We start from the raw sequence: 27,207 nt of genomic DNA, 5'->3' as shown, positions 1-27,207 counted from the left end.
TTGGGTCCAGGCTGCCTCCTGCTATCCACGTGCGGGCTTCCCCAGCGCGGGTACCGCCACCGCTCGTGGTTTGCTGCGGAGAAGCAGGTTGGGCACGGGATGCCGCCGTCCCCCAGCCCTACACAGCCTCCTTCCACCTAGCCCAGCACCACCCTGAGGCTCGGGTGAGGGTTGGCAGTTCGTTGTCTGTCCCTGCTTTCCAGTCCCGCGTTGCACGGGTCCAATAGCGCTCAGCACTGCGGCAAAGCAGGTGTTTCAGGAAAGCTCCCGCCTGTCAGGTGTTACCTGCGGGTACGGGAGAGGGATAACCCACACTGGAGCTGCCCCATCTCAGCAGCAGCCTTGTTGTGGTCAGCGTGTGGAGGAGGAGGACTGCGAGGTGAGCAGTGTTCCCACGGCTGCAGCCAAACGCTCGCTGCCTTTGGAGTAAACAGATAAGGCGTACATTGCAGAGCACACAGTTCAGCCTGGATAGGGCTGTAACCAGGATGGCTGTGAATCCTCAGCTTGCCTCCTGGGTGGCTGTGTGACTAAAGGCATGCAGGCCCTGGGCAGCGAGCAGAGCCGTTACAGGCTTGGGCAAACATCAGAGATAGCATCCTTGGCTGTGCTGCAGTCCCATGCGGGTCAGTGGGGCACAGCGTTATGCACAGGGTGCAGCTCCTGTGATAAAGCACTTTGGTGCAAGTCCAGTTTTCACACAGTCTGCTGCTCCTCCCTTCCCTGGGACCTGTCCAGGCAGCAGAGTAAAACCTTGACTGCTTTTAGATACTGCTGTGCTTCTCAGCTCTGTGCTAAGAAAACATGTGCTCTGATACGAATCCGTCTCCTCCTGAGCAGGGTTGCTATAAAGAGCAGGGCTGCAGAAAGCATTTCATTTCTCTTTGGCACTTTGGAGGCAGCAGCAGCCACAGCCACTCCAAGGAAGCGCCATGGGGCAGCGCTGCCGGCAGAGGTTCGCACAGAGAACAGAGCTGCTGGTTTTCTTACAATTTATTCTTTCAATTTTATATAAAAATCATTCCATCAATTAACACTTAGACAATCGCTGGCCTTCCAGCGTGCATCGGGCCCTTTTCCCATATTAAAAATACAAAACAACAGCTAGACATGGAGTTCAGAGTTTAAGTAAAGCCACTTGATTTCAGAAAGCACCTCTCATTAACAGAACAATAATTACAAACGACACAGATGGAAATAACATCATCACCTGTTATACAAAAAAATAGAAATCTGACCGTAAGTACTCTTATCAAATATAATTCTCTCGTGTATGATGCAAAGGGAATGGCACGTCATTGGTCTGTGTGATTGATCACCCACCCTGCACTGCACACGCACGAGCAGCTTCACACAAAGGCCATCCCAAACCCTGAGCGTGGCGGTGACATCGGGGTTGGGAGCACGAGGTATTACAGAGAGTGCTGGAGAAACCCCTTCCTCTGTAACAAAGGGAGAGAGGCAGCGGGGGCCTCTTTCCTTGCAGGGGGAGGGATGCTGAGCACCAGCCGTGCGGTGAGGGCTGTGGGATTCAGGCACTGGGAGCTGACCCAGGAGCACCGCTCCTCCAGGCCAGGGAGCGCCTGCCACCAGCCTGTTCCCAAGGAGCTCTAAATGGGACTGTGTGGGGCTGAGGGGGCAGGAAAAGCGTGGGCTCCCCAAAAGCCTCCAGCCCCGGTGACCCTGAGCTTTCCCTGCACCGAAGGGGAGGGATGCGAGTGACGGATCCAATGCTGTTGGAAGGGGCTTTGGCTGCAAGAGCCAGTGCATGTCCGAGGGGGTGAAATGGCAAGAGCCATGCGGTGGGCCAGCCAAGGGGACGAGGTCTGCCTAGTCGTCGTCCTCCCCGCCGCCATAGAGCTCCGCCAGCTTCTTGAAGCGGTTGCCCCACTCGTTGAGGTAGTCGTAGTCCTGGTCCTGGTCGGAGGCGGAGGAGTTGAGGGAGCTGAGCGAGGTGGCCTCCGAGCCGCCGCCCTCGTAGTCGAACACCAGCAGCGAGTCGTAGGGGGGGGCCGTGGGGTCCGTGTCGGCTGCCTTCAGATTCTGGAGGGGGTCAGAGGAAAGGGCTCACCCACTGCTCCCCCCGGCCTCAGCCCTACGGGATGGCAGCGCTGCGGGGCAGCCCAGCAGAGCAGCTCGGCCGGCTGGGGCTCACCTCGTCGATGAAGTTTCCGATCTCATCGGGGTTGGCGGGCCGGGGCCGGTACTGGGGGGCGGCCATCAGCGGGGGGGCCACATCATTGCGGATCACCTCGGGACGGGCGTCCAGGCCGCGGTGCAGCTGGCTCAGGTCGTAGTCCTGTGTGGGGACGGAGCAGAGAGCATGAGAGGACAGCAACGTGACGCTTGAGGGATGGCCGTAGGCACTGCTGCTGTGGGGCAGAATGAACCAGGGGCTTTGCAGGGGATTGAGAGCTCTGTGCATGGCAAAGATCCCTCATGGCTACGGCAGGACCCTGGAGGGCCATCTGCCATAGGGCAGTGCTGCGAGGATCCCACGGGCAGCGCTGTGACCCGGAACCCCGGTCCCACCTGGTCCTCCTCACCGCCACCCTCCTCATCGTAATTGTAGACATTGTCCCGCATGTCATCCTCGGGTGGCAGCAGCGGCTCCTTCTCCACTTTGCGTCGCCGGGCAAAGAGCAGCAGCAGCAGCAGCAGAACTGCGAGCAGAGGGCATGACATCAGGGCCGCGAGGGGAAAGCAGCACCATCCACATCCCCATCACACCATACTCACTCAGCAGGGCAAGGATGCCCCCCAGGATGCCCAGGATGGCAGGGACACCCAGCCCACCGACGATGTACGACCTCCGCTCGCAGTTCTTCGCTGTCCCTTCACACTCACACACCTGGGCTTTGACCTGCGTCACCTGTGCCTTGCCCTGGCTGTCCATCAGCTTCAGGAAGATGTTGTACTCACCCGGCTCCAGCTCCTTTTTCAGGCTTAGGGCCAGCTCATCTTGTGCAAGAGAGAGGAGATTGGGCTCAGAGATGTCCCCAGGTGTGAAGACACTATCAGGGCTCTGCCCCATGGCAGCTCCCCATTCATGCAAGCCAGCAGAAGCTTGCATGTGGTAGTGGCATTCGGAGTAGCACAGAAAGAAGTGGCTGGGATCGGCCCTTGCTCAGTGTTCCCTCATTGCCCTGCACCCCACAGCACCTACCTTGACCCCTTATCGCAACAGTCCAGTTGTTGCTGGAACCATGCTCCAGTGCTGCCTTGAAGGGGTAGGTATGTGGGGGCAGGTCCTTGTCAACAATGCTCAGCATCTGTTGCTCAGGCTGCCGGTTGCAGATCTCAAAGGACCGGGGCTCTGGTGTGGGGCCGTTGTCATTCACGTCCTGGAGGAGCAGCAGCAGTGTCCCCGTCCCGGTGGCATCCGGTATCCCTACAAAGCCGGACATTAGCGAGGTGGAGAGCCCACATCCCCAGAGCTTCCAGCTCTGCAGTGGGGGCACAGCCTCACCATTGTCCACAGCCAGGATGATAGCCTTGTATGTGCTGTTGATGGCGTGCACCGACTCGCGGTCCAGTGGCTGGGCAGCCGTGACGATGCCGTTCTCAGAGTCAATAGTCAGCCAGCCTGCCGGGTCGCTGCCCATGCGGTACCTGGGCAGAGGGAGCTGTCAGGGGGGTTCATGCCCACCCCATGCTCTCTCTCTGACAGCCAAGCCCCCACTTACGTGATTTTCTGCCTCACGTCCCTGTCAGGATCTTGGGCTGTGTAGGATGTAACCTCGTGCCCCACTGGTAGGTCCTCTGATACCCCCACCCTCTTGATAGGGGGCACAAAGATAGGGGGCTCATTCACGTCCGAGACGGTCACCAGGACGCTGGCAGTGGACAGTGTGATGGGCACGGACAGGGCCACTTTGTTCTCCACCGTCACCACCAGGTCGTAGCGGTTCTTGGTCTCATAATCCAGGCCCTGCAGGTTGGAGAGAGGGGTTAAGGTGGCAGTGGGGCTGGTGGGGACATGGCCCACACTGGAGCCATCGACAGTGAGGTGACCCACCTTGGCTGTCTTCAGGATGCCATTGTTGGTGCTGGGGTCAGTGATAATGCTGAAGGCACCATCCTGGTCTCCACTCTTGATGTGGTATACAGCTTGCCAGGCTGGGGAGCCTGGTGTGTCTTGGTCCGTCACGGTCAGCCTGGCCACCTCTATACCCGGCTTGTTCTCTTCTACCACCCCTTCGTACTGCAGAGAGGGCACAGGGATGGTCACATGTGGGCAGCCTGGGGAGGGCAGCAGCTGGTGAGAGCCAGCTAGGGTGAGGGAACACATACCATGGTAGGGTCGAAGATGGGAATGTTGTCGTTGGCATCCGTGACCTCAATGACGGCCGTGGCGGTGTTGGACAGGCCCTTGCCCTCCTGGTCCGTGGCCTGGACAATCAGCGTGTAGTTGGGAGTGGTCTGCAAGATGAGGTCACGCCATCAGAGGCCCCGCGTCCCCACAGCGCGTCCCGCTCCCGCCGCCCCTCTGTGTGTGGGCTCTGTGCCTGCCGTGGGGCACGAGGAGAGCGCCCACCTCCCGGTCCAGCCCCGTGCCCAGCACGCTGATGATGCCCTTGGCCGGGTCGATGGTGAACATCTGGGGGTGCGGGCTGGGCGGCTGCTGGCTGACGATGGAGTAGCTGACGATGCCGTTGTCGGTGTTCACCGCGTCGTCCGCGTCCGTGGCGCTCACGGTCATCACGGAGGTGCCTGGGCAGAGCGAAGAGCCGGGCAGACGTCACTCGTGGGACGCGGCGCCGCCGCCTCCAGCGTCGCTGCATCCCAGGGCTCCCGGCCCCCCGCCCGCCCGCCAGCCCCCGCACCCGGCTTCGCGTTCTCCTCGATGTAGCCGATAAAGAGCTCCTTGATGAACACGGGCCTGTTGTCGTTCTGGTCCATCACCGTGATGATGATCTCCATGGGGTCCTCCACGGGCTGCCCGCTGGCCGACACGGCGTGGGAGAAGAGCTGCGGGGGCATCGTCAGCCCGCACGGCCCCGCACCGCCCGCCCGCCCCGCGGCCCCTGCAGCCCCCACTCACGGTGTAGCGATCGATCTTCTCCCGGTCCAGCTGCTCGGTCACCTCCAGCCACCCCGTCTCGCGCTCGATGACGAAGATGCCCACGGGCGGGCTGTCCGCGCCCTGCCCCGTGATGCTGTAGTACACCTTGGACTCCTTGTCCTTGTTGGATTTGATCTGGCGGCGAGGCGGGGCGGTGAGAGGGGACAGCCAGGGCCGGTGCCCATCCCGGTGATGCTGCGCTCAGCCCGGCGCGGGGCGGCTCAGCCCTCAGCCCCGTACCTGCACCAGCCTCATGGGGTAGGGCCCGCGGTGGTTCTCGAGGCAGCTGATGGGGGGGATGACCCAATCCCTCTTCTGCCTCCGGAGGAAGCTGGAGTTGTGCTTGGGGAAGCTCAGCACAGCCGGCGTCATGTCCTGCAGGAACAGCAGCTGGTTCTGGTGCCTGCTCAGCACAGAGCAGCCCAGAGGCACGTGCTGCTCTCAGCCCCAGAGGGCTGCACTGACTATGGGGATTTCACTTCACCTGCAGGTGGTGGCTGTGGTGGTGGTGGTTCCTCTGCCTGCCCACAGTCACCTGGGCTGAGTGCCTCTTGCCCATGGCGTCCCGTGCGTAGATGATGAAGCTGATCTCCCTCCCATGGAGCGTCAGTGGCTGTTTCGTTGAGACGACGCCATCCACGTTCACCTTGAAGCGTGTATCAGCCGGGACATACACGGCCCACGGCTGGCCGCCACAGGCTGCAAAGCTCACTGCAGGCAGAGGGAGAGCATGGGCACCCACCATGCACAGCGCATTCCCGTGCACACTGCATGCACAGGAAAGCCCGGGCACAGAGCATCCCTTCACACTGCACCATGAGCAGTGCAGCCTATGTGTGGCACGTTGTACAATCATAGAATTGTTCTGGTTGAGGAACACCACTGGGATCCTCAACCCACCCCACCACAACCATTAACTGCATCCCTGAGTGCCACATCTCCACAGTCGTTGAACACCTCCAGGGATGGTGACTCCACCACTCCCTGGGGAGCCGATGCCAACACATCACTGCTCTTCCAAAGAAATTTCTCCTAATACCCAACCTCAGCGTTACCCATCCTTGCCACATGGCATGGTGTGTCCATGCAGCACGTGTCCCAATGGCACCGCTGCTGCCCTGCCTGTGGCAGTGGGAGAGGGTGCTGTGCTGCTGCTCCGGTTGCTTTTCAAATCAAAACAAAGGCTTTGTCTGGCTCTGATACGCTGGCTCACGGCCACATCAGCAACCGACTGGAGCGTGAATCTGTGCGGTGGGGAAGGTGCACCCAAAGGCGTGTGACAGCAGTTGGAGCACCCCTGCTGCCCTGGCATCTGTGCAGAATCCATCCCCTCTGCCGTTTGGGGTTCTTTTGGGACAGATGGCACCCCGGTGTCACCCTGCTGGGTCACGGTGTGAGCTCCAGCACTGGCCACGCAGGTCTGGCACTGCTCAAGCAGGGACCGGCATGCCAGGGCTGAGGACAGCCTGAGGGGGGGACGATGCAGCTCTGCGGCAAGCATCAGCATCACATGAGCCATGGCCGCATGGCTGGAGCTGCCAGAACAAACGCTCCTTTGTCTGGGATGTTTTGTTTGAGCCCGCAGCACCCAGCCTGGGTCCCCTTGACCTGCGCACCCTCGGCTCCTGCACGGCTGTACAGCACACGGGGTACCGCCACGGCACAGCAGTGTGCCCAGGGTGGGAAGCACGGAGGTGGGCTCCCCAGGGGCGGCCGTCACTGCCGGGACCTGTCCCAGCGTCCCGTGTTACATCAGCCTGCAGGCAGCCCAGGAATTCAGAGACAACAGCAAGGGGGAGGTGATGGCAGAGCCGGGCTGGGGGCTGCTCGCTCACCTCCGAGCGCCGCTCCCCGCGGGGCGATGCCAATCCAGGCAGGACCCCCGGCCAGGCCGGGACAGCCGGTGGTGCCGGCTGTGCAGGGCTGTGCTGGGGCATGCCGGGCGCTCCCGCACCGTGGGCTCGCAGTGGGGAGGTGCCCCATCCCCGCGGGCACCTGGCACCCGGCCGGCGGGGTGCACCGTGCTCAGCACCCGGCCCCGCACCGACGCGGTGCAGCGAGCACACCGTGCTCAGCACCCGGCCCCGCACCACCGCTCAGCTCCCGCTCTCCCCCTCTGCTCCCGGCCGTGCACAACCTGTTTTTCCAGCTCCACACTTGAAAGCCAACCCCTCCCAGTCCCATTCTCCCCAGGGCACAGAGCCAGTGGGGCCTCGGCGGGGCGTGGGGTCGAGCTCAGGGGCTCCTGCTTTCATGGACCCTCAAATGCGTTTGGCCAAAATCAGTGAATTACTGGCTCAAAGCTGGGGCCGGGAGGTGAGCCTTCCACACTGGGCTGGGACCTGGGGACACTAAGCGACCTCCATTCTGCTGTGACACAGGAAAGTGTCTCACCCCCGGGCTGGGTGCAGGGTGAGTCACAGGCACAGCCAAGTGCCACCATCTCGAGACTCTTCCCTGTCCCCACGCAGGTTGTGCAAGTGGCTGTGCCGGGGCGGAAGCTGGTGGCAGGGGGAGGCACACGTCAGCCCGTGAGCAGCCGGGGTGAAAGTGCTGTGAGAACGCTGTGAGCCACACGTCCCGCCAGGGACTGACATCACCGAGTTTCACCGTGACTTCAGACTCTCGAGGTTTCTCCCATTTGGGGCTGATCCGGGATCTATGCAACTGGGGAGTGTCACATCTGGCTGCAAACCTGTGTTCCTCCCATAAAGTGCCATATCCACACAGCCGAGGGCTCCTTGAGAGCTCCTTCCTGCGATCTGCCATCCCAGCCCCTACCTTTGTGCAGTAAGTGAGGCTGAACACAGCCCAGGGATGCAAGGCAGGTGCTGTCCATCCTTCCCTTGTGGTGTGGGGCAGCAGCAGCCCCAGCACCCACTGGAAAGCATCATGCTGTGCAGCTTTTACAGCCTGCATTAACATGGAGGAAATTGCTCCTTCCTCCACTGAGCCCTTTCATCAGCCGGGCAGTTGCAGCGCCGCCGGGAAGCCCAGAGCTGCACCCAACCCGGCCCCTGGAGCACCCACTGATGTTCACCACCCCAGCGCCACTCGGGGCCAATCCAGACCTGTCTGACTGCAAACACAGTGCTCAGCTCATCGGATAATTACAGGGCAGCTCATCAGCCTGCCCGTGCTGTACCACAAATGGGGCTTTTCAAGGGCCGCGCGGCATGGAGGGCACGGCACGATGCTCTGGGGCCGGGCATTGCGGCAGCAGCGCTGGCACGCGTGGGCAGACTCAGACACCCTCCTCCCACACACGTCCTCTGTCACCGGCCCCAGACGGGAAGCGCTGGTGCTCAGCAGCCGGGGATTTCCAGCTGGGAGCCGACGCTGTGTGCTGGGGAAGTGCCGCTTGGCACGCAGCTGCTCGTCACCCTGGTGTCAGGCGCTGCCCCAATGGGCACAGCCTGCCGTGCTGCACAGCATTGGTAAATGATTAACCGACAGAAAGCTCAAACACGGAATGCATTCAGTACAGTGCAGGGTTCAGCTCCCAGTCCCGATACTCCCCAGCGTGGGTGAAACTCAGACTGGAGCACCTCAGCCACCCTTTCCAAGAACCACCGCGCACCCACGCACGGCTCCGCACCAGGGCAGGCGCTCGGTGCTGGGATGCGGGCTCAGTGCTGATGTGTGCTCGGTGCTGATGTGTGCTCAGTGCTGGGATGTGGGCTTGGTGCAGGCTCAGGGCCGGGCTCCATGCCCCACACCCAGCCTGCCGGCCCGAACAAGCCCGCTCTGCCTGAGTCAGCGCCGCCCGCCTCGGTGCTGCTGGGAGAGGCACCCGCTGCCCCCGCGCACCCTCGCCCCGGCACCTGCACCACCTGGCTGCTCGGGGAGCTGGGACACATAGGCACGGCTCTGTGTGCCCACAGCCACCAGCACTGAACTGGGCAGAGTGCAGCCGGCCCTGACCCCACGCAGGGCACACTTAACCATGGCTTTATTCCCCATGGCTACCCTCGGTGCCACGCACCCAGCCCACCCCCACAATCATATTTCTATGCCAACTTGCCACGCATTGAGCCTGTCCCATCAGGAACACCTTTGTCCTTGGTACCAGCCACCCTTGGTACCACGCACTGAGCTTGTCCCCACGTATCTCACCACCATCAGCATCGCACACCCAACCCATCCTCACAACCACAGCTCTGTCGCACCTCGTGGGCGCACAGCTCCGTACCCACAGCCCCAGCTGCCCCGCAGGGTCCTACCTCGTCCCAGCTCCTTGCCCGCCGCCACGCTGTCCCGGGGCACACTGAAGGTGAAGGTCTCTGCAGCAAAGCCGGGCTGGCAGGGGGCTGCCTCATCACACCGCCAGCCGCACACCTGCCCGAGAGAGGCGTCAGCCCTTTCCCCTTCTGTCCCCTCCTGCCCCCTCCGTCCCGCCCGGCGGCCCCGCACCTGGAGCAGCAGCAGCAGCACCAACACGGGGAAACGCTGCGGGGCGGTGGAACCCCACCGCCGCCCCATGGCTCAGGGACCGGGCCGGTACCGCTGCGGACGGAGCTGCCGAGCTCTGCCTCCACCGAGCGCAGGTGGGAGCGCCCCGCCCGCAGGTGTTGGCCCGCCGGGCCCGTCCCCGCCCCTCTCCGCCTCACCGGGGCCGCCCCGTCCCGCCCGCCCCGTCCCACGGCGCCTTCCACGGGCACGAGGCCCACGGGGGGATGAGGGGGCGGCGGGTTGGGTCCCTTTCCTCTTTCCTCCCTCCCTCCAGCTGTCGCCCCTTCTGCGAACTGCGGCGCTCCTTTCCGGCCCGGGACGAGCAGAGTCCCTCGGTGCCACCGTCGCCCCCGCGGCTGCAGGGGGGCAAAGTCCGCACAGCGGACGCCGGGGCTGCTCCTACGGAGCTGGGACAGCAGCTGAGCCCCGGCCGTGGCGCGGCAGCAGCACTGCTCGCTTCCTCCTAGGCACAGCGCTCAGCCGGCGTGGTTAATGCAGTGAAGTTGTTTAATGCACTTATTGCTGAGCGCCAAGCAGGCAGAGATCCCTGGGGACGGGCAGCCCTGCTCCCTGTGCTCCCCATCCCTGCACACAGGGGATCGGGCTGTGCCAGCCTGTGCTGCCATGGTACCCGGCTGAGGGGGGTCTGGCTCTGAGCCCCTGGAGCGCACGTTCCCCAGAATCACAGCACAGGAGAGAGGAAGATCTTAAAAAAGAAAAAAAAGGAAAGCCACGTCCTTTATTAAAACTTCTTTAAAACTTCTACAGATCCCAGCTCAGCCCACCAGTACCGTCTCACTACATTAAATTCATGTTTTCTTTAAAAAAAAAAAAAAAGTTGAAACACACAGGAGGAAGCCAAGGCTGCTTTGGGCAGCACAGGGAGTGCAGGAGAGGGGAGCATGGCCCCAAGGCACGGGCAGGGTAAGGCTTTGGGCAGCAGCAGCACTGGGGGGGTGGGGGCTATTCGTCGTCCTCCCCGCCGCCATAGAGCTCCGCCAGCTTCTTGAAGCGGTTGCCCCACTCGTTGAGGTAGTCGTAGTCCTGGTCCTGGTCGGAGGCAGAGGAGTTGAGGGAGCTGAGCGAGGTGGCCTCCGAGCCGCCGCCCTCATAGTCGAACACCAGCAGCGAGTCGTAGGGGGGGGCCGTGGGGTCCGTGTCGGCTGCCTTCAGGTTCTGGAGGAGTCAGAGGAAGAGCTCACCCACTGCTCCCCCCGGCCTCAGCCCTACGGGATGGCAGCGCTGCGGGGCAGCCCAGCAGAGCAGCTCGGCCGGCTGGGGCTCACCTCGTCGATGAAGTTTCCGATCTCATCGGGGTTGGCGGGCCGGGGCCGGTACTGGGGGGCGGCCATCAGCGGGGGGGCCACATCATTGCGGATCACCTCGGGACGGGCGTCCAGGCCGCGGTGCAGCTGGCTCAGGTCGTAGTCCTGTGTGGGGACGGAGCAGGATGAGGCTGACGCCCGGGGAGCACTGCAACTCCTCCCCACGACCTCGGGCCCGGCCCTCACCTGGTCCTCCTCACCCCCACCTTCCTCCCCGTAGTAGAAGATGTTGTCCCTCGTGTCATCCTCAGGCAGCAGCAGCGGCTCTTTCACCACCTTCCTCCTCCTCACCAGGAGAAGCAGCAGCAGTAACACGACTGCAGGAGAGGAGCTGCATCAGTGCTTCATCCCCATGCCGCATCCTTGGGTCCCTCCCACACCCCAGAGCAGGAGAGCACTCACGCAGCAGAGCCAGCACAGCGCCCAGCACGGCGAGCACGATGGGCACACCGGTATCCACCCGTGGCTTCTGGGCACAGCTCTCCACCCGGCCCTGGCAGTCGCACACTTGTGCCCTGATGACGGTGACCTGGTCCTTGCCCTGGCGGTCGAAGAGCCGCAGGTAGACGCTGTACAGGTTCTGCTCCAGGGGCTCCGTCAGCCACAAGGCAACAGTGTCACCTGCATGGGATAGGTGACAAGTTTCACTTCAACGCATTGGTTCATGTGGGACCAGGTGCACCACCACCTCGAGTCCCCACGTTACCTCCACTGCCAACCTCCACCGCCCAGCTGTCCCCAGAACCATGGCTCAGCTCAGCACGGAATGGCCCGGTGTTGGGGGGCAGGTCCCGGTCGGTGATGGTCAGCACCTGGGGCACGGGGCTGCGGTTACAGATGACGATGTCACGGGGCTCGGGCTCAGGGCCGTGGTCATTGACATCCAGCAGGGTGAGGAGCAGCGTGCCGGTGCCTGTGGCAGGTGGCAATCCTGCAGGGAGAAGCGGGGCCAGTAAGGGACACTGCAGTGGTACTCCCATGCTGGCAGAAGGCTTTATGGGCAACACAGGCACCACTCCCTGCCCTGGGGCTGAGCGGGACACAGCCCCCGTGACACCAGCAGCACATGTCCCTCATGTGGGCCTGCAGCCTGATGGGAACGTGGGAACAAGGGCCCCTTTCACAGCCGCCGCACTCACCGTCATCTACAGCCAGCAGCACAGCCATGTAGGTGCTGTTCTTGGTGAACGGGGACTCACGGTCCAGCTGCTCCCGTGCTGTGATGATGCCATTCTCAGGGTGCACAGCCAGCCAGCCCGCGGGGTCACTGCCCATCACGTACCTGTGGGCACAGCGGGTTGGTCCTGCGGGGCATGGCAACAGGGATCCATCTCCGACCCCAACCCGGCCCTGCTCACTTGATGCGCTGCTGCTGGGCTCTGTCAGGATCCTGGGCTGTATAGGAGGCGAGGGGCTGCCCCAGCGGCACATCCTCCGGCACCTGGGCCAGCCGCAGCGGCGGGTCAAAGGCGGGCGCCTCGTTCACATCCTCCACACTGACCGTCACTGTGGCCGTGGCTGTGGGCAGCTTGATGGCGAAGGGAGCTTCATTGACCACGGCCACATGGAGCACGAACTGCCGCTTGGCCTCGTAGTCCAGACCCTGTGGGAGGTGACAGGATGGGCAGCACCACCCAGGGCTGGTGGCTGTGGTACAGGGACAAGCAGGGGACACGCACCTTGGCCGTGCGCAGGACACCCTCATTGCTGGCAGGGTCAGTGGTGATGGTGAAGGCACCGCCCTCATTGCCACGCACGATGGAGTAGACTGCACGCCACGCTGCTGTCTGTGGCTCATCCAGGTCCGTGGTGGCCAACCGGGCCACCTCCAGCTCGGCCTCATTCTCTGGCACAGCCGCCTCATACTGTGGATTAGGAATGGTCAGCACGGAGCCCACAGCACCCGGCACACCCTGCCCACGTCACAGCCACGGTACCATTTTGGGCTCAAACTCAGGGGCGTTGTCATTGACATCCGTGATCTCAATCACAGCCAGTGCCGTCGTGGTCAGCCCCTGCCCGTCCAGGTCGGCCGCCTGCATGGTCAGCGTGTATTCCCGCACGCGCTGCGATGGACAGACAGACATCAGCACCCAGAGCCACACTGCCAGGACTGCCCTGTGGGCACGGCTCCCACCTCCCGGTCGAGGCCGCTGGCGATGACGCTGAGGGTGCCGGTGGCGCGGTTGACGGTGAACATGTGGGGATGGGGCTCTCGCGGCTCCTGGCTGAGGATGGAGTAGGCGATAACACCGTTGTAGGTCTCCACATCATCGTCAGCATCCGTGGCGTTCACCTGCATCACCGAAGTACCTGGGGGACAACGGGGGGTCTGTGTGAGCTGGGTGGGTGCGGAGGACGGGGCAGCCTCATCCCCGAGGACGCATCCTGCAGGACGCAGAGCTTCTCCCTGCAGCACAGCCCTACCTGGCAGCGCGCCTTCGGGCACGGAGCCTCGGAACACCTCCTGTGTGAACTGGGGCTTGTTGTCATTTTGGTCCGTCACCGTCACTATGATCTCCATCGGCTCCTCCACGGGTTTGCCATTCTCAGACACGGCATGGGAGTAGAGCTGCAGGGCAGAGGGGTGAGTGTGGAGACAGCACGGCACTGGTGTGAACCCAGCGCCCCGCAGCAGGACCCACATGGTACTTGTTGATGTGCTCCCGGTCCAGCGGCTGCGTCACCTTCATCCAGCCCGTCTCCTTCTCAATGGTGAAGATGCCCTCGGGGGGAGCATCCGCTCCCTGCCCAGTGATGCTGTAGAAAATCTTTGCCTCCCGGTCCCGGTTGGATTTGATCTGGGAGGAGATGCAGCGGTGCAGGGCTGTGCCTCCCCACTGCAGGGTGAGCAGCCCCCCCACGCACCCCTCAGCCACGGTACCCCAGTCTGGGTTTCAGATCCGTGCCCATGGCCGGCATTCCGCTGCCTTCAGTGCGCACAGCCATGGCCAGCCCTGAAATCCCACCCAGACACAGCATCACTGAAACCTCGGGGGCTCCTCCATACCTGAACCAAGTTTTTAGGGAAGGGACCCCTCTCATTCTCAGGAACTTTGATGGGAGGGATCACCCAATCCCTCTTCTGCCTCCTCAGAGCGGTTTGAGCGTGAGGGACATCAGGGACCTCCTGCAGGAAGGGGAGCAGTGATGGAGCGGCCGCACGCGGTGGGTTTGGGGACGGGGCTGCCGAGAGCGTTACCTGCAGGGAGCGCCTGCTCCGCATGGGGACCCGCGGGCTGCTGGCATCCCGGGGAGCCACGGGCAGCGCCCCGACGTGGGGCTCCTCGATGTCATCCAGCACCGCGCCGCGTCCTAAGGTCGCTGCAAGAGGCAAAGGGTCAGGGGGGCGGGAGGGGACGCAGCCCCCAGGAGCCGTCCTCAGGCCCACACGCCATCCGAACGCCCGCAGGGCTCCACGTGCTCGCAGCCCAGCTCCAGGGAGAGGGATTTGGGAAGGTCAGGGCCGCTCCCAGCACGGGGGCGGGCAGCAGCAGGAGCGCGCTTCGGCTTTGTTGCGGAGATTACGGGAAATTCCTGGGCACGCAGCGCCCTGCCCCGCGCCTCCCACCTCAGCGTGTCCCCGCCTCGGGGCTCCCGGCTCCGACCCACCCCCCCAGGGCAGCGACTCCACCATCGCAGGGTCCCACACCTGCGGCCACATTGCAGCCCCGACCCCCAGCCCGGTAGAGCTGCGGGCTTAGGGGATTAGCAGCGCTAAGCCGCTCCGAGCACACTGCTGAGAGGCTCCCGGGGGCTGGGGGAGATGGGAGTGGACGAGGAGAGCTGTGCCCGCGTGTCTCTGGGTGGGGGGAAATCCCTGGAGAGTTCCCTCATCCCCATACGGAGCTGGAGCCTGGAGAGGAGCGCCGGCGGCCCTTTATGGTGGGCGATAAGGAAGATGCTGGGGCCGGAAAGGCCGCAACCACATCATGGCTGAGACACGAGCCTCCGTGCCACGGGCAGCCTCCAGCCCTGGCTTTGGAGCTGAGCTGTGCTCCAGTACCAGCTCAGGGGAGAGAACCCCCCATTCTCGTACCCTCAGTGTTCTGGGACACTGTGCCCTCCGGCCGCGGGGCTGCACCCCCAGCCCAGCCCTGCCCTGGTGCCAGTCCCGCTGCCGACAGGAGCTGGGCCGTGGGCAGCGGCACGCAGCATCCGAGCGGGCTGAGGTCAGGGCCTGGCACGGAGAGAGCACTTACAGCGAAGTGCTTTGAGTGCTCCGCAGCCATTAGGCAGCACTGTCTGCGGCCGCGGTTCCCGAGCAGCTCCACTCCCCGGGGACGCCGACGAGTAAACACCGTGAGCGGTCCCACCGGCATCGGGACGAGTCGCTGCCCCTCCCCACCCGGATCAGAGAACGGAGCCCCGGGGCAGCCGCCTCCCATCGCCCGTCCGCCGCCGACCACCGACCCGAGGGGTACCGGTGCAGTCCAGGAGCTCCCGGCCTCTACCCTCCCCACGGCCGAACTAGAGGCAACGAGGGGACCCGAACGGCACCAGCAGCCCCCTCCCACGGCCCGGGGGATGCAGCCACCAAAAGCCCGCCGAGGGCCGCCGTTCGGAGCAGAGAGCAGCCAGGAAAGGACCGCTCCCACAACCCGGTGTGCGCGAGCAGCCCCCGCCCCGCGTCCCGACGGCATCGCCGGGCCCCCTTCCCCCATAGCGGTGGGGGGGCAAGATGGGAACCGCACATCGCACCAAGAGGAACTCCGTCGCTCCTGGGGCAGCCCGCCCTACCCACACGCGAGGTCCCGCACGGCGCGGCGGCACCTCCGGCCCAACGATGCTCCCCGCGCCCCGACGGCACCGCTTACCGGGAGCCGGGAGCGATCCGCGGCGCGGCCCCGGGGGGAAGCACGGCCGAGCCGGGGCGGCGGCGAGCAGCAGCAGGAGGAGGAGCGGGCAGAGCCCGGAGCGCGACCCGCACATGGCCCCGCCGCCACCGAGCGCCGCGCCGCGAACCCGCCCGTTTCAACGCGCCGCTCCAGGTGAGGCCGCGGCCGCGCAGGTACCGCCCGCTCCGCCCCGCCCCGACCCCGCCCCGCACCCGCCCCGCATCTCCGGGAGCTCCGCCCGCTGCCGCCGCGCGCCCCCCGGTGCTTCCGTGCGGCCCCGTGAGAAGCGCCCCGGGACCAAGGGTGCCTTTGGCAGTGCCCGTTTCTGGCACCCCCAGATCCTTTTCCACGGAGCTGCGTGCGGTCGGTATGACCGGCAGGACCCGGCTCTTGGCCGCGTTGGACCTCATCCCGTCGGTCTCTGCCCGGCGTTGTCCTCGAGCGGTGGTGCTCCTGCAGCCCCGTGCCTGTGTCCCAACCCCGGGCTGAGTGAGCGGCTCTGGCTGGTAAAGACAGATACAAAGAAGGCACGGAGACCCTCACCCTTTCCTCAGTAACATCGTTCCCTGGTGCACCCAGTGAAGGATGAGGGTTCACCTTGGCCCTTTTGCTGCCCAGTGCCCACGTGAGCCGAGCAGGGGAAGCGCTGCCAAGGTGAAAGTCCACAACGAGAGCCGTGTCGGGTCAGCACTCAAACGAGCGCCCAGCAGGGCTAAAGCCATGTCACCCATGTCTGCCCGGCTCTTCGCTCTGCCCAGGCACCTCCGTGATGACCGTGAGCGCCACGGACGCGGACGACGCGGTGAACACCGACAACGGCATCGTCAGCTACTCCATCGTCAGCCAGCAGCCGCCCAGCCCGCACCCCCAGATGTTCACCATCGACCCGGCCAAGGGCATCATCAGCGTGCTGGGCACGGGGCTGGACCGGGAGGTGGGCGCTCTCCTCGTGCCCCACGGCAGGCACAGAGCCCACACACAGAGGGGCGGCGGGAGCGGGACGCGCTGTGGGGACGCGGGGCCTCTGATGGCGTGACCTCATCTTGCAGACCACTCCCAACTACACGCTGATTGTCCAGGCCACGGACCAGGAGGGCAAGGGCCTGTCCAACACCGCCACGGCCGTCATTGAGGTCACAGATGCCAACACCCCCAGCACCGATGACATCCTGAAGACCAACAAGGTGAGTTGCAGCCCTCGTGGGCAGCCCTAGTGCAGATGAGGCTCTGGGCTGTTCCCCACGGCCCAGGAGGGAGCTGGGCTCCATCACGCGGGCAGCCACACCTCAGCACTCTGGAGGAGACAGGCAGGTTGAACAAGCACAGCTTGTCCAGGTGAGACCCCAGGGGCTCAGCCCTGCTCTGGCACACCAACATTCATCTGGGCTTGGGTCCACCAGCCCTGGGGCCGCAGTGCCGGGTGCTGTGGAGGCACCTGGGAGCACTGCCCAGTGCAGAGCCGCCTGCGCGGGCCGGCCCAGCTGGGGAGGAGCGTGCTGGGATAGCGGCACTCGGCCCGGCAGCTCCGTGGGGAGGGCGGCTGGGGCAGGGGATGGCATTCTGAGTGGCGGCATCGGACGTGGGGAGCTGGAAGAGCAGAATGGAGGTAAGGCAGGTAAGCCACCGGGTGCCCTCACGTGCCTCCAGCACTCCCAGCTCAGCCAGCAGCCAAGGCCCACAGCCGGTGCTGGGCTGGAAGCAGGCACCCCCCGACTCCAGCACCCTCAGGTCAGTGTCTCTCAGCCATCCCACCCCCTAGAGGGCAGGTGCGTTGCTCTGACCCTGCGCTGGCTGCCTGCCCCAAGCAGCCCGGGAGCACTTGCAGGGTTAATATCCACTGCACGTGACACAGTGACACTGCAGATCAGCGCAGGCCGGGTAGGCAACAGGGACATGGCTGCTTCCAGACAGCCAGCAGCATGCAGACGAGGGGCTGAGCAGGAAGCCTGGCAGGCAGCCCTCCTTCCCAGCAGAACGCCCACACCGGGGGTAGCAGCGGTGCCCACAGCATGCAGGCAGCTGTTGGGCTGCAGCACGGCCCTGTGCCCCAACAGCTGGCCTCACAGTGTGGGAGGGTGGTGGGCATCTGTGTCCTGCGGGCACAGCAGGGTGGTTGGGGAGGGAGAAGTGCCAGGAGGGACCCAGCTGCACAGACACCAGCTTGGGGTGCTTGGGGCACTGCCAGAAGGCTGGGGCCACTCAGGGATGGAGGGGTGCCCAGCTGTGGCAGTGCCTACCCTGGGCTCCCCACCGCCCCCACTATCCATGCTCGTGGGGCCAGTAGGCACAGCATGGTACTAAGGGGAGATGGATGGCATAGGCACAGCCCAGCGCTGCTCCCTTCCTGTGCCGTAGGCTCCAGACAAACCCGAGATGCTGAGCGGTTCCCTGACCACCCACGTGCTGAACACGGCCACAGGGCTGCCTGCTGCCGGCCTCGCTCTGTGCCTGGCACAGCTGGCAGAGCCAGGGGGACAGTGGACAGAGCTGGCACAGAGGTAGGAGAGTCAGCAGCAAGCAGGCAGTGCAGACTGCTGCCCACATCACCAACAGCAACTACTGGAGCCAGCCACGTTCTGTTTCCTTCTGCTCTCAGGTGGACAGATACAGATGGACGCTGTTTGCCCCTCCTGCCCCCTGGACAGGCTGAGGCTGGCACCTATAAACTGCGCTTCGAGACGGCAGCTTACTGGCAGAGCCTGGGGTACAGCAGCTTCTACCCCTTTGTGGAGGTACCACGGGCTGAGCATGGGGTCTGGGGTGCTGCTAGGAGCCAGCTCTGCTCAGAGCAGGAATGCAGGGGTCTGGGTGCTGTGTCCATGCTTGCAGGAGCTCACAACCCTCAACCATGCTCCTGCTGCACTGCCAGCACTGCTTGCAGGGATGCCCAGGCTACAGGTAGAGGAAGGGGCTGCTTTTGGCTGTGACTTGAACCTACCCACCGCCTCCCTGCTCTCCCCTAGGTTGTCTTCACCATCACTGACCCAGCCCAGAAGCTGCACGTCCCACTGCTGATCAGCCCCTACTCCTACACAACGTACAGGGGCAGTTAGGGCAAGGCTCCAGTGCCCCAGGGGAACCACTTGACTGATACCATTAAAGGACTCAAACAGCACCATCAGCCTCAAAAAATTCACTTTTCTTCGGGTCAGATGCTGGGAGCACGAGGCAGGCACAGCCCTGCTCCCTGCCCCAGGAGCACCCGAGCACAGGAGCACCCATAGGTGCTACATGGTGTCACGTGGGCATCGCCACAAGTCCCGCGGGGCCCTGCCCCACTGCCTGTCCCACCACAGGGCTCTCCAGGGGCTTGAATCCCAGGTTGTCCAGCGGGATCCCAAAGGACGTCAGCTTTGCCTCCATTGTCTGCAGCATGTCGTTGTGTGCCTGGAAGAAAAATGCTCCATGCTCTGGGCTGCCACCCTGAAACCCAGCCCGGCCCCTCCTTGCCCGAGACACAGGCACAGTGCAGACTCCTGAATGGTGGGGGCCCCTCAGACCTTGTTTCACAGGGAAATAAGGGAATGGGGAAAACTGCAGCCTGAGCCAGTATTCCAGGGCACAAAACAGAGCAGCCAGCCCCTGATCAAGGCCTGGAGGGAAAGCTTTTGCTCTTCCTTCTGCTCCCCCAGCCCCAGGAACACAGCATAACCCAAGCCCCTTCCTCACCTTGCAGGCTCGGGCCAGCTGGAATTGCAGGTCCTCAATAGTGGCGTTCTTGGAATTGAGCACATCCTGCAAGCGGGGACAGCTGTGTTAGACTTGAGCTGCTGGCACCAAGGGCACATCAGCCTGGGGCCATGCTGCAGGCCAGAGCATGTGGCACAGCACGCTGAGCAGATGCCTGCACTGGGACATGGCCGGGCAGACAGTCACCACCCTGGAGTCAGCGCTGCCAGGGACAGCCAGCCCCAGGCAGAGGCAAGGCGCAGGGACCTCCCAGACCATGAGCAGTAATGCCAGCAGAGCCCCACCATCAGCATCACCTGCCTCGCTGCAAGGGGGGGCGGATGGCAGCACCTGCTGCTGCAGCACCTCCCTGCCACCACAGCACTGGGGGAATTACAGGGAGAGTCTCCCCACGATGACGCCGGTGATTGGAGGCAGCTGAGCAAAGGAATTCAGGGACCCCAGCAGCTGGGGGAGAGCGCGACGCCTCGACGCCTTCCCAGGAATGTGTTTCCTAGTCTGCTGCTGTGGCACCTGCTTGTAGGTGACAAATCCACCGTCTTGTCACACAGACTGAAAGCCTGGGGCTGTTGTTGTGTTCATCGCTAGAGCTCCATGGCAAGGGGGATTCCACGAGCATCGCTGTCACCACCACTGAGGGGACCAGGAACAGAGCAGTACAAGCAGGAGGACAGAAGGCAAGCAGCAGCCACGCCGAGCAGGGAACCTGCATCCCTTTTGTCTGAAGCCACTGTGAAGCAAATGCTGCTTCTCCAGTTACTGCTGTTGCATGCCCTAGGAATGCGGGTCTCTGAGCCGCCGCACCGCGCCAACGCTCTCTGCATATGTATTTTTAGCATGCCAGACATTGCAGAGCCACTGGGAACCTGTCTGTGCTGCCTCTGCAGCCAGCGAGGCCAGGAGAGAGGCATGGCTGAGGTTCACCAGCAGTGGCTCCTTGCACACAGAGTGCCAGGGTCGCAGAGACAGGCCCTTCACACAGCCCACTGCTCAGCAGCACATCCAAATGCCACATGCCACCTGTCAGCACAGAGACCTGAGCAGTGCTGCCTGGGGCCACTCTCCTTGAAACAGACTCCACCTGAGCTACAGATCAGTGCCAAACGCCCACATGCCACTCTCGAGGGAGAGCCGGAGCGCCCTGCGGCACCGCAGTCATGGGTGTGCTGGGAACGACTGCCACAACAATCACAGCCCAGCTTTCTACATGGTGCAGCCAACAGCAGAGCAGGCTGAGGTGCTTTCTGCAGTGTTCTGAGGCTGGGGACTGGCCATACAGGCAGGTATGCAACAGTGCAGAGAAGACAGGGACTGTTTCCTGCCACACAGCCAGGCTCTGCCCTTCTGCTGCCCATGCACCTCAGGACCATGCTCACACCTCTAAGGTCTGCGTTTGTCTCAGAGCGACCACCAGAGCAGCCTCTGCCCTTCAAGAGGAGGGAAGGACAGCTTCCACAGGGCCCTGCAGCAGTGCACAGTACCTCCAGCTTGTGTGAGACCAAGGAGAGGGCGCCTGGATCCAGGTTGGAGGTTGCAAAGACCTCACTGAGCTCCACCTCCTTTTTCTCCAGGACATCGAGGAGTCCTTTCAGCTTGCGTTCCAGGAGCAAGTTCTTGAACCCAGTCTTCTGCTGCACTTCGTTAATGGCTTTGGTGAACTTCTGGTAGAGCTCATCTCGCTCTGCCTGCACCTGCTCCAAAACAGCACAGCTTCACACCATCCTCAGGACCCCTGGGGATACCTTGGCTTGCTGCAAGCCTCCCCCCGCCCTTCCTGAGCTCCTGAAGGGAGCAAAAGGGCCTTTGCTGTCCTCACACAGCAGCAGAGACACCGCGCTTTGCTCAGCCTGGCCCTGACTCCAAGCTGCTCTCTGCTGTGCCCCAAGGCACTATTTTGGATCACAGAGGGGCCCCAGCATGCAGGGGTCTCTCCTCCCCTCCTTGCAGCTGGCAAGAGTCCCTGGCTTACAGCTAGTTAATAAGTGTCCTAATTAGAATCTCTCCTCCAAAGCCTATTTCTGACTGCACTGAATATGTTGCTGCCTTAATGATGGATTGTTAACGAGGCCTCAGATCAGTGTTCATATTCCTGGGGATTTCTACGAATTGCAAATGAGCTCCGTTCTGCCTCAATAAATTTATCTGGGTTAGCTGTGAGGGAGAGGCTCAGTCTGGGAGAACTCAGTCAACAGAACATTCCTTGCAGAGGCTGCACGACAAGCAAGGAAGTGACATCCACACACTAGCAGAACGAGGGAAAGCCTGTCCCCATATTTCTCCCTGCTGTAGCGGGAGCCTCTCTATGCAGCTCCACTCCTGACCCAGTGCCACAGCCTCCCACCAGCAGGCCAGGAGGGAACCATCAGCACACGCATGGTTGCTCAGTGAAGTACAAGGCTGAGCCTGTCTGCTGAGCACGGGAGACGCCAAAACTGTGATAAGCTTTGTTGGAAGCAGCAGCTAATGCGCCGCTCTGGATTAGAGATTTGGAAAGCTTTCAGCTAGGCAAAGCACAGGCAGCCTCTGCTAAGTCCTGGTGCCTAAACCTCTGCATGGGGACAGGGTTTGGAGAGAGAAACAGGATGGCCAGACCCACCTGCAGTTCTCACCTTACTGAACCGCTGCTCCAGCACTTCGTGCTCCCACTGAAGGTCTTTCAGTTCCTTCTGGGTGATTTTCAGATGGGCTTTTGTATTCTGCAAGTAGGAAGCAACAGTTACAAGAGCATGGAGGTCTCTGGGAGATGGGTGTTCTGTGTTCTGGCAAATGGGGGAGCAACCAGCAGAAGACGGGGGTTGAGAGAACACAAACAACAGCCACACCAACACCTTCCCCTCTCTGCAGCAGGGTCTGCTCTTCTTTCTTGCTGCCAGAGTCCTGGAGTCCCGCCTGAGATCCTACACACACCCAACTAAGCTGAAAGGGACTCAAGGGCGTTTGCTCAGCAGTCTGGCCGAAGAACTCTTAGCTGAGCGGCAGAGGTCACTGCTGAGCAATGCCAGGAAACAGCCAAGGTGAATTAGAGAAGAACGCAAAAGGGCTCAGCAGAGCTGGCAGCTCACCATCAGAGCTTCCTTGTCCTTATCGTAGTGGGCCAACTTCTTCTGCAGCTCAAACACCTGCTCCTGGGCCTGCTGCAGGGATTCCTTCAGTTGCTTGTTCTGGAGCAGGACATCTGCCTTCTCCTTTTCCAAGTGAGTCTCTCTCTTCTTCATCTCCTCCATCTGTTCCTGTTCTTGGGAACACAATCGCTAGCTTCTAGAGGCAGAATCTGCCCAGCTTCTCAGGTCAGGACACCCTCCCAGTGCTGGCCCAGCAAACCACATCTCCCTGTGCACAAAAACTTTGCTCATGTAATGGTGTACAACTCCCAGGAAAACAGAAATGCCAGGACTTCCACCAGGGAACTGGCCAGATCTGGGGCAAGTCACTGGACCAGGTCCCTGGTGACACTACACACCAGGGCTGCAGCAGCGGGGTCAGAGAGCAGGCAGGCAGTACCTTCAGCAAGCTGATAAGTGCCAGGTTTTGGAAGGTGACATCGTCGTGGTAGTTCTTGAAGTCATGGAAGGCTTTCTCGTGGTTCTTCATCAGCTCATTGATCTGGCTGTTCTTCCTCTCCTCGACTTCATGGATCTCAGTCTTTCGGCGCAAGTCAAGCTCCTCCCGCAGCGCTTGCATCTTCTTGTTGTACTTGGCCTCCATCTCTGGGGAAGTGCACAGGGGGCTGAGTGAGACCCTCCCACAGAACCTACACCTATGCACCTGGGCTCTGTTAGCAAGCAGCAGCCCAACACGTGCCACTGCAGCATTGCTTGAGGACAAGATGCTCATTAATAGCCCCGCAGCAGCTGCCACCAGCACACGGAGCAGTTATGTTGGGACCATGGAGAGCAGAGCCCAGAAATAGCATCCTGGAAACAGGGCATGGAAACGCTCCAAGGCAGCCCGTGAGAACCTGATGCATCCCCTGAGGAGGGCACTGGAGCCAGGATTTAGATCTGCAAGGACTCCTCCAGCCACACAGCCAGCTGTGCTCAGCAGCACGGGCTGGCAGCAGCGAGAGCCCTGCCTCCACCCAGCAGCTCACACAACAGACGCCTGTCCAGGCTCCATTTTCACAGCACATTCAAGCCAGGCTGAGAGCTCAGCATGGACACCACTGTTAGCCATGCAGCCCAGCAGCTGTGAGCACAGAGAGCAAGAATCAGGGGGGGGAAAGTGGCCTCTTTCTGCTCCAGGAAGGCTAACAGCACAGAGGAGCTCCAAGGAGACTTCCTTAGCACGCAGACACAGAGGCTTTGAGCACATTCTGACCTTTCACTTGTCTCTCAAAGTCATTGCATAGCTGTGTGATCTCCTCCTCTTGTTTCTGTTAGGGAAAAGTTTAATGTTAGAGGCAGATAACTCAATCCTGAGGTGACTGCATCACTACACAGTGCAGGCTAGGAACAGACATTCTCCAGTTTCCGATGCCCACACAGGCCATGCCCAGCCACAGGGCTGGAGTCCAGCAGTCAGGTGCAGTCCCAGCAAGCAGATAAAACCTATGGTCAGCCACATTCCCATGGGAGCCTTTCCTGCTCCCTGGGAAAGGCTGCCACCACAGCATGAAGCTATTACCTAAGCCAGCAGTGGTGTATTAGGTTCTCCAGCTGTCCTCATGGCTTTGAGCCGTGAGGCTGACTCCTTCCTGCATGAGAATTTTCACAGGACTTGCCCCAGGAACCCATCCTCCCTGTTTGTGCACTCTTTCCAGTGCCTCTCAAGTACATCTGAGGGAAACCCCATTCCCCCTCACCAAGACACCAGAGGACGCAGTCTCCTGCTCGCACACCAGGGACCCACCACTTTCCTCTGCAGCAAAGGCACTTTGCACACAGATTCCAGTCCCTGCTGCCCTGCCAGACACCTACCAGGCGCAGGTTTTTCACCACCACCTCGTTGGCCAGCTCTTGCTCCTTCAGGTCCACTTTCAAGGAACGCATCTCTTTGCGCAGCTCTGTCTCCTGAGCCCAGTGATCCTTCTGGGCCCGTTTCATGGACAAGGTACCCTCTGCTTTCAGCTCGGTCAGGTTTTCCTGGTGTTCATACAACAAGTGCTTCACCTTCTGCTTGTAAACCTGAAAACAAGCCAGAGAACAGGTGAGAGGCATCAGCAGGAGCCAACAGGAAAACATCCAGAGTCTGGATATGAACTGAGACACTCCTGACTTGAACCCAGCCCAGCTGCTCCCTCTCTGTCTCCTTCCCTCGTCTCCTCAGACCTGCTGACTCTCTCCCAGGGCACGAGGAAAGGAAAAGGGCCACACATCTCGCCCTCCCACCTTGATCTCCACTTGGTGCCGCTCCTCCGCCTCCTCCATCTCCCTGTCCTTGTTACGCAGCTCCGCTTTCTTCTCCTCCAGCTGCCTTCGGGTGATCTCCCAGAAGGTGTGAATCTTGTCACGCTCCAGCTGGAAGTAGTTGCGCTCTTCCCGTTCCCGGTCCAGCTCCTTCCGGAGACGTGTGACGTGCTCCTGCAGCTGCAAAGCAAAGAAGATAAGAGATGGAGGGGGAGAAGGGGCGCAGCGCCCTTGAAAAGAGCCAGAGATATCAATTGTGAGCTCTGTTGCAAGGCTGGAGGACACGGTAGTCTTTATTGAGACAGAAAAGGGAGAATAGAAGGAGGGAAGTGCTCAGGATTTGACAAATCACCCCCGAAAAAGAGTGACAAGATCTCTTCCTATCATAAGCAGACAGGGTTCAGGCATTCCATCTCACATTCTCAGATGCTAAATAACACTGAGACATGCAAGATCTTATCTGCAGAGCAATGTGCCCCAGAACAGTGCCATCTCCTCCTGTGTTTGTAGGACATCCAGGGCAGCAGGCCCATGTTGGGCAGCTATGGCCTCTGCCTGTCCTCACTGACCCTGGGGGAGCCTCCCACCCCCAAAGCAGCACTATTTGGGATATGTTGAGAGTTCAGCAGGCTGCAAAGCAGAGCTGTAGACTGAGAGATCAGAGGGTTGAGCACAATAGCCTGCAGAGAAGAAGCTGCTAATACTAGAAAGGTAAAGGAACTCCAGTTACATGAGGGAACAGCCAGATGGAAGCAGAAAATGCAGGGAGAAACATGGATTCTAATAGAACTGGTCAACTCACTTCCTACAGGAAAACACCATAAAACATAAAGCACTTATCAAATAATATTCTCACCAGAGGTACTTTGCCAAAACATTTCCACACTTAAGAGGAGACAGCACAAGAGAACAGGATTATGGGATGAGGGGAAACGGATGAGGGCACAAGGCAGGAGAGCAGAGTGCCACAGGACAGCAGAAGCAGGGCAGGATGAGGTAGCCACTCTGTCCAGGGAAAGCTCTGAGCAGCCTCTGTGGGGCCACACACCCAGCCCTGATGTCAGCAATGAAATGAACACCGCCTGCTGTCCCCAGATCCCACTGCCACCTGTCATCCCTGGGGCCACAGCCAGGCACCATGGTGCAAGGGAACCACTCACCTGCTCCTTGCTCATCTCTTCCAGGGACACAGCATCCACCGCTGCTGGGGCTTTGCCCCCTTTCCCCTTTTTTCCAGCTTGCTTTTTGGGTGCCTGCAAAAAGAGAAGAAAACACGAGAGTTGTGAGCACTCGACTAGAAGCTGTGCTGCACAATGCCCACAGCCCGGCTGCACAGCATACCTGCTGCCATGGCGGGGTGAAACGGGTGCTGCATTCTGCCCAGGACCGGGATCAGGATCGGGACCGGGACCCCTCCCCAAGGCTCGCCCCACAGAGGGAAGGCCCAGGCACAGCGCAACCAACGCTTCCCTCAGCACCGAGCCACAGGTCCCCCCGGGCATCGCTCCCACTACCCAACCCAGGCCGGCTCCGGTTCCCAGACCTCCCACGCCCGGCTCCGGCCGCCAGGCTGAGGGCCGAAACCCCCGCGGCCCTGCCACGCCCAGCCCGGCCCCTCACCATGGCGGCGACGGCAGCTGCGCGGTCTCCCAGGCAACGCTCGGGCAGATCTCGCGAGAGTTGCGCGGGAGCAGACACGCCCCCTAGCAACGCGGGGCCCGGCCTTAGCAACGGGCGGCGGGGCCCGCTCCAGCCCGGCCTTCCAGCGAGCCCGGCCCTCCGCCACCCGGGGTCCCGGGCTGTTCCACAGTCACGCAGCGCCGCTCCGTCACCTCTCGGCCCGTGCTGTCCCGCTTACCCCCACCGGGGGCTCTCGAGGGGCCGCAGCGCAGCGGGCCGTGCCCCCGGCCCCACAGCGCCCGGCTCGTGCCCTCCGCGTCCCGCGGCCCCGATGCCGCTCTGCACCCCCGGACCACTTGCGGGCCTCCCCGCACCCCGGCATCCAGCCGCACCCCCGGCTCTACCCACGCCGCGGCTCCCAGCGCACCCCGGGTGCCTCCCGCCCCGCTGAGCCCCCCCCGAGCTCCCCTCCGGCCTCCGCCCCCGGCCCGCCCCCGGCCCCACCTCCGCCGCGGCGGGCAGGAGCGTGCGGGCTGCGGGCTGGCACCGGGCCCGCCCCGCCCCGCCCAGCACCGGCACCGGCACCGGCACCGGCTCGGCCCATGGAGGCTCCGGGAGCGGGCGGTACCGCAGGTGAGCGGGGATGGGATGGGTTGGAGTGAGGTGGCCGTCATCGCGATATCGGGCCGGGCAGGGCACGGGGGAATTATTGGGGGGGGGGGGGGGCGGGGGGTAGGTGTGCAAGGGGTGTGTGTGTGTGTGTGTGTGTGTGCAGGGGGTGTGTTCGAGCGGGGTGCATACGTGCGCAACGGGAGCATGAAGGTGGCTGTGAGGTGGGGACGTGGAGCGGGGCACATCTCACCCCCCGGCCC

At 62.3% G+C, this 27,207-nt stretch overlaps 4 protein-coding genes across 8 annotated transcripts in view; 2 read left to right on the top strand and 2 right to left on the bottom strand.

Moving 5' to 3' along the window:
* Nucleotides 1-978: 978 nt before the first annotated feature.
* On the bottom strand, nt 979-14,083 carry LOC122161968 (cadherin-1-like). The gene is given in 30 exon segments (XM_042821774.1): nt 979-2,043; nt 2,156-2,299; nt 2,533-2,663; nt 2,740-2,961; nt 3,167-3,391; nt 3,470-3,612; nt 3,687-4,204; nt 4,294-4,422; nt 4,538-4,713; nt 4,827-4,971; nt 5,045-5,200; nt 5,306-5,440; nt 5,550-5,776; nt 9,289-9,403; nt 9,479-9,549; nt 9,812-9,873; nt 10,482-10,693; nt 10,804-10,947; nt 11,029-11,159; nt 11,245-11,463; nt 11,549-11,773; nt 11,982-12,124; nt 12,201-12,518; nt 12,520-12,707; nt 12,780-12,908; nt 12,980-13,155; nt 13,270-13,414; nt 13,488-13,643; nt 13,853-13,972; nt 14,045-14,083. Coding segments are annotated over 30 exon segments (5,142 nt in total). The 5' UTR covers nt 14,069-14,083; the 3' UTR covers nt 979-1,830.
* A 2,280-nt stretch (nt 14,084-16,363) lies between these two features.
* Nucleotides 16,364-18,795, top strand: LOC122161724 (5-hydroxyisourate hydrolase-like). The gene is made up of 5 exons (XM_042821316.1): nt 16,364-16,614; nt 16,730-16,864; nt 18,036-18,178; nt 18,277-18,412; nt 18,644-18,795. The coding sequence occupies exons 1-5, from the start codon at nt 16,450-16,452 to the stop codon at nt 18,731-18,733; spliced, it is 669 nt and encodes a 222-aa protein (XP_042677250.1). The 5' UTR covers nt 16,364-16,449; the 3' UTR covers nt 18,734-18,795.
* Nucleotides 18,796-18,798: 3 nt separating this feature from the next.
* On the bottom strand, nt 18,799-26,373 carry GAS8 (growth arrest specific 8). Of its 4 annotated transcripts, none has more exons than XM_042821315.1 (10): nt 25,876-26,237; nt 24,698-24,895; nt 24,287-24,493; nt 23,688-23,742; nt 22,872-23,077; nt 22,433-22,600; nt 21,980-22,066; nt 20,852-21,061; nt 19,350-19,415; nt 18,799-19,067 (listed from the first exon to the last, which is right to left on the bottom strand). In XM_042821315.1, the coding sequence occupies exons 1-10, from the start codon at nt 26,215-26,217 to the stop codon at nt 18,918-18,920; spliced, it is 1,689 nt and encodes a 562-aa protein (XP_042677249.1). In that variant the 5' UTR covers nt 26,218-26,237; the 3' UTR covers nt 18,799-18,917. The 4 variants fall into 4 exon arrangements, 1 of the variants encoding a protein (XP_042677249.1); XR_006169261.1 differs by adding an exon at nt 26,336-26,373 and having other exon boundaries at nt 19,035-19,067; nt 19,350-21,061; nt 25,876-25,968; XR_006169262.1 differs by having other exon boundaries at nt 19,035-19,067; nt 19,350-21,061; nt 25,876-25,968; nt 26,057-26,137.
* A 533-nt stretch (nt 26,374-26,906) lies between these two features.
* Nucleotides 26,907-27,207, top strand: part of DBNDD1 (dysbindin domain containing 1) — a 3,025-nt gene continuing 2,724 nt past the window's right edge. For both annotated transcript variants that reach the window (XM_042821799.1, XM_042821798.1), the window contains exon 1: nt 26,907-26,968. The gene's annotated coding sequence lies outside the window, so the exon portion shown is untranslated. The remainder of the gene's footprint in view (nt 26,969-27,207) is intronic.

This window comes from Centrocercus urophasianus, unplaced genomic scaffold (genome assembly GCF_019232065.1).
Source record: "Centrocercus urophasianus isolate 14NV4802_14NV808 unplaced genomic scaffold, USGS_Curo_1.0 seq_2, whole genome shotgun sequence".
NCBI classification, from domain to species: Eukaryota; Metazoa; Chordata; class Aves; order Galliformes; family Phasianidae; genus Centrocercus; species Centrocercus urophasianus.
This window is presented reverse-complemented; position numbering and strand designations above follow the sequence as displayed.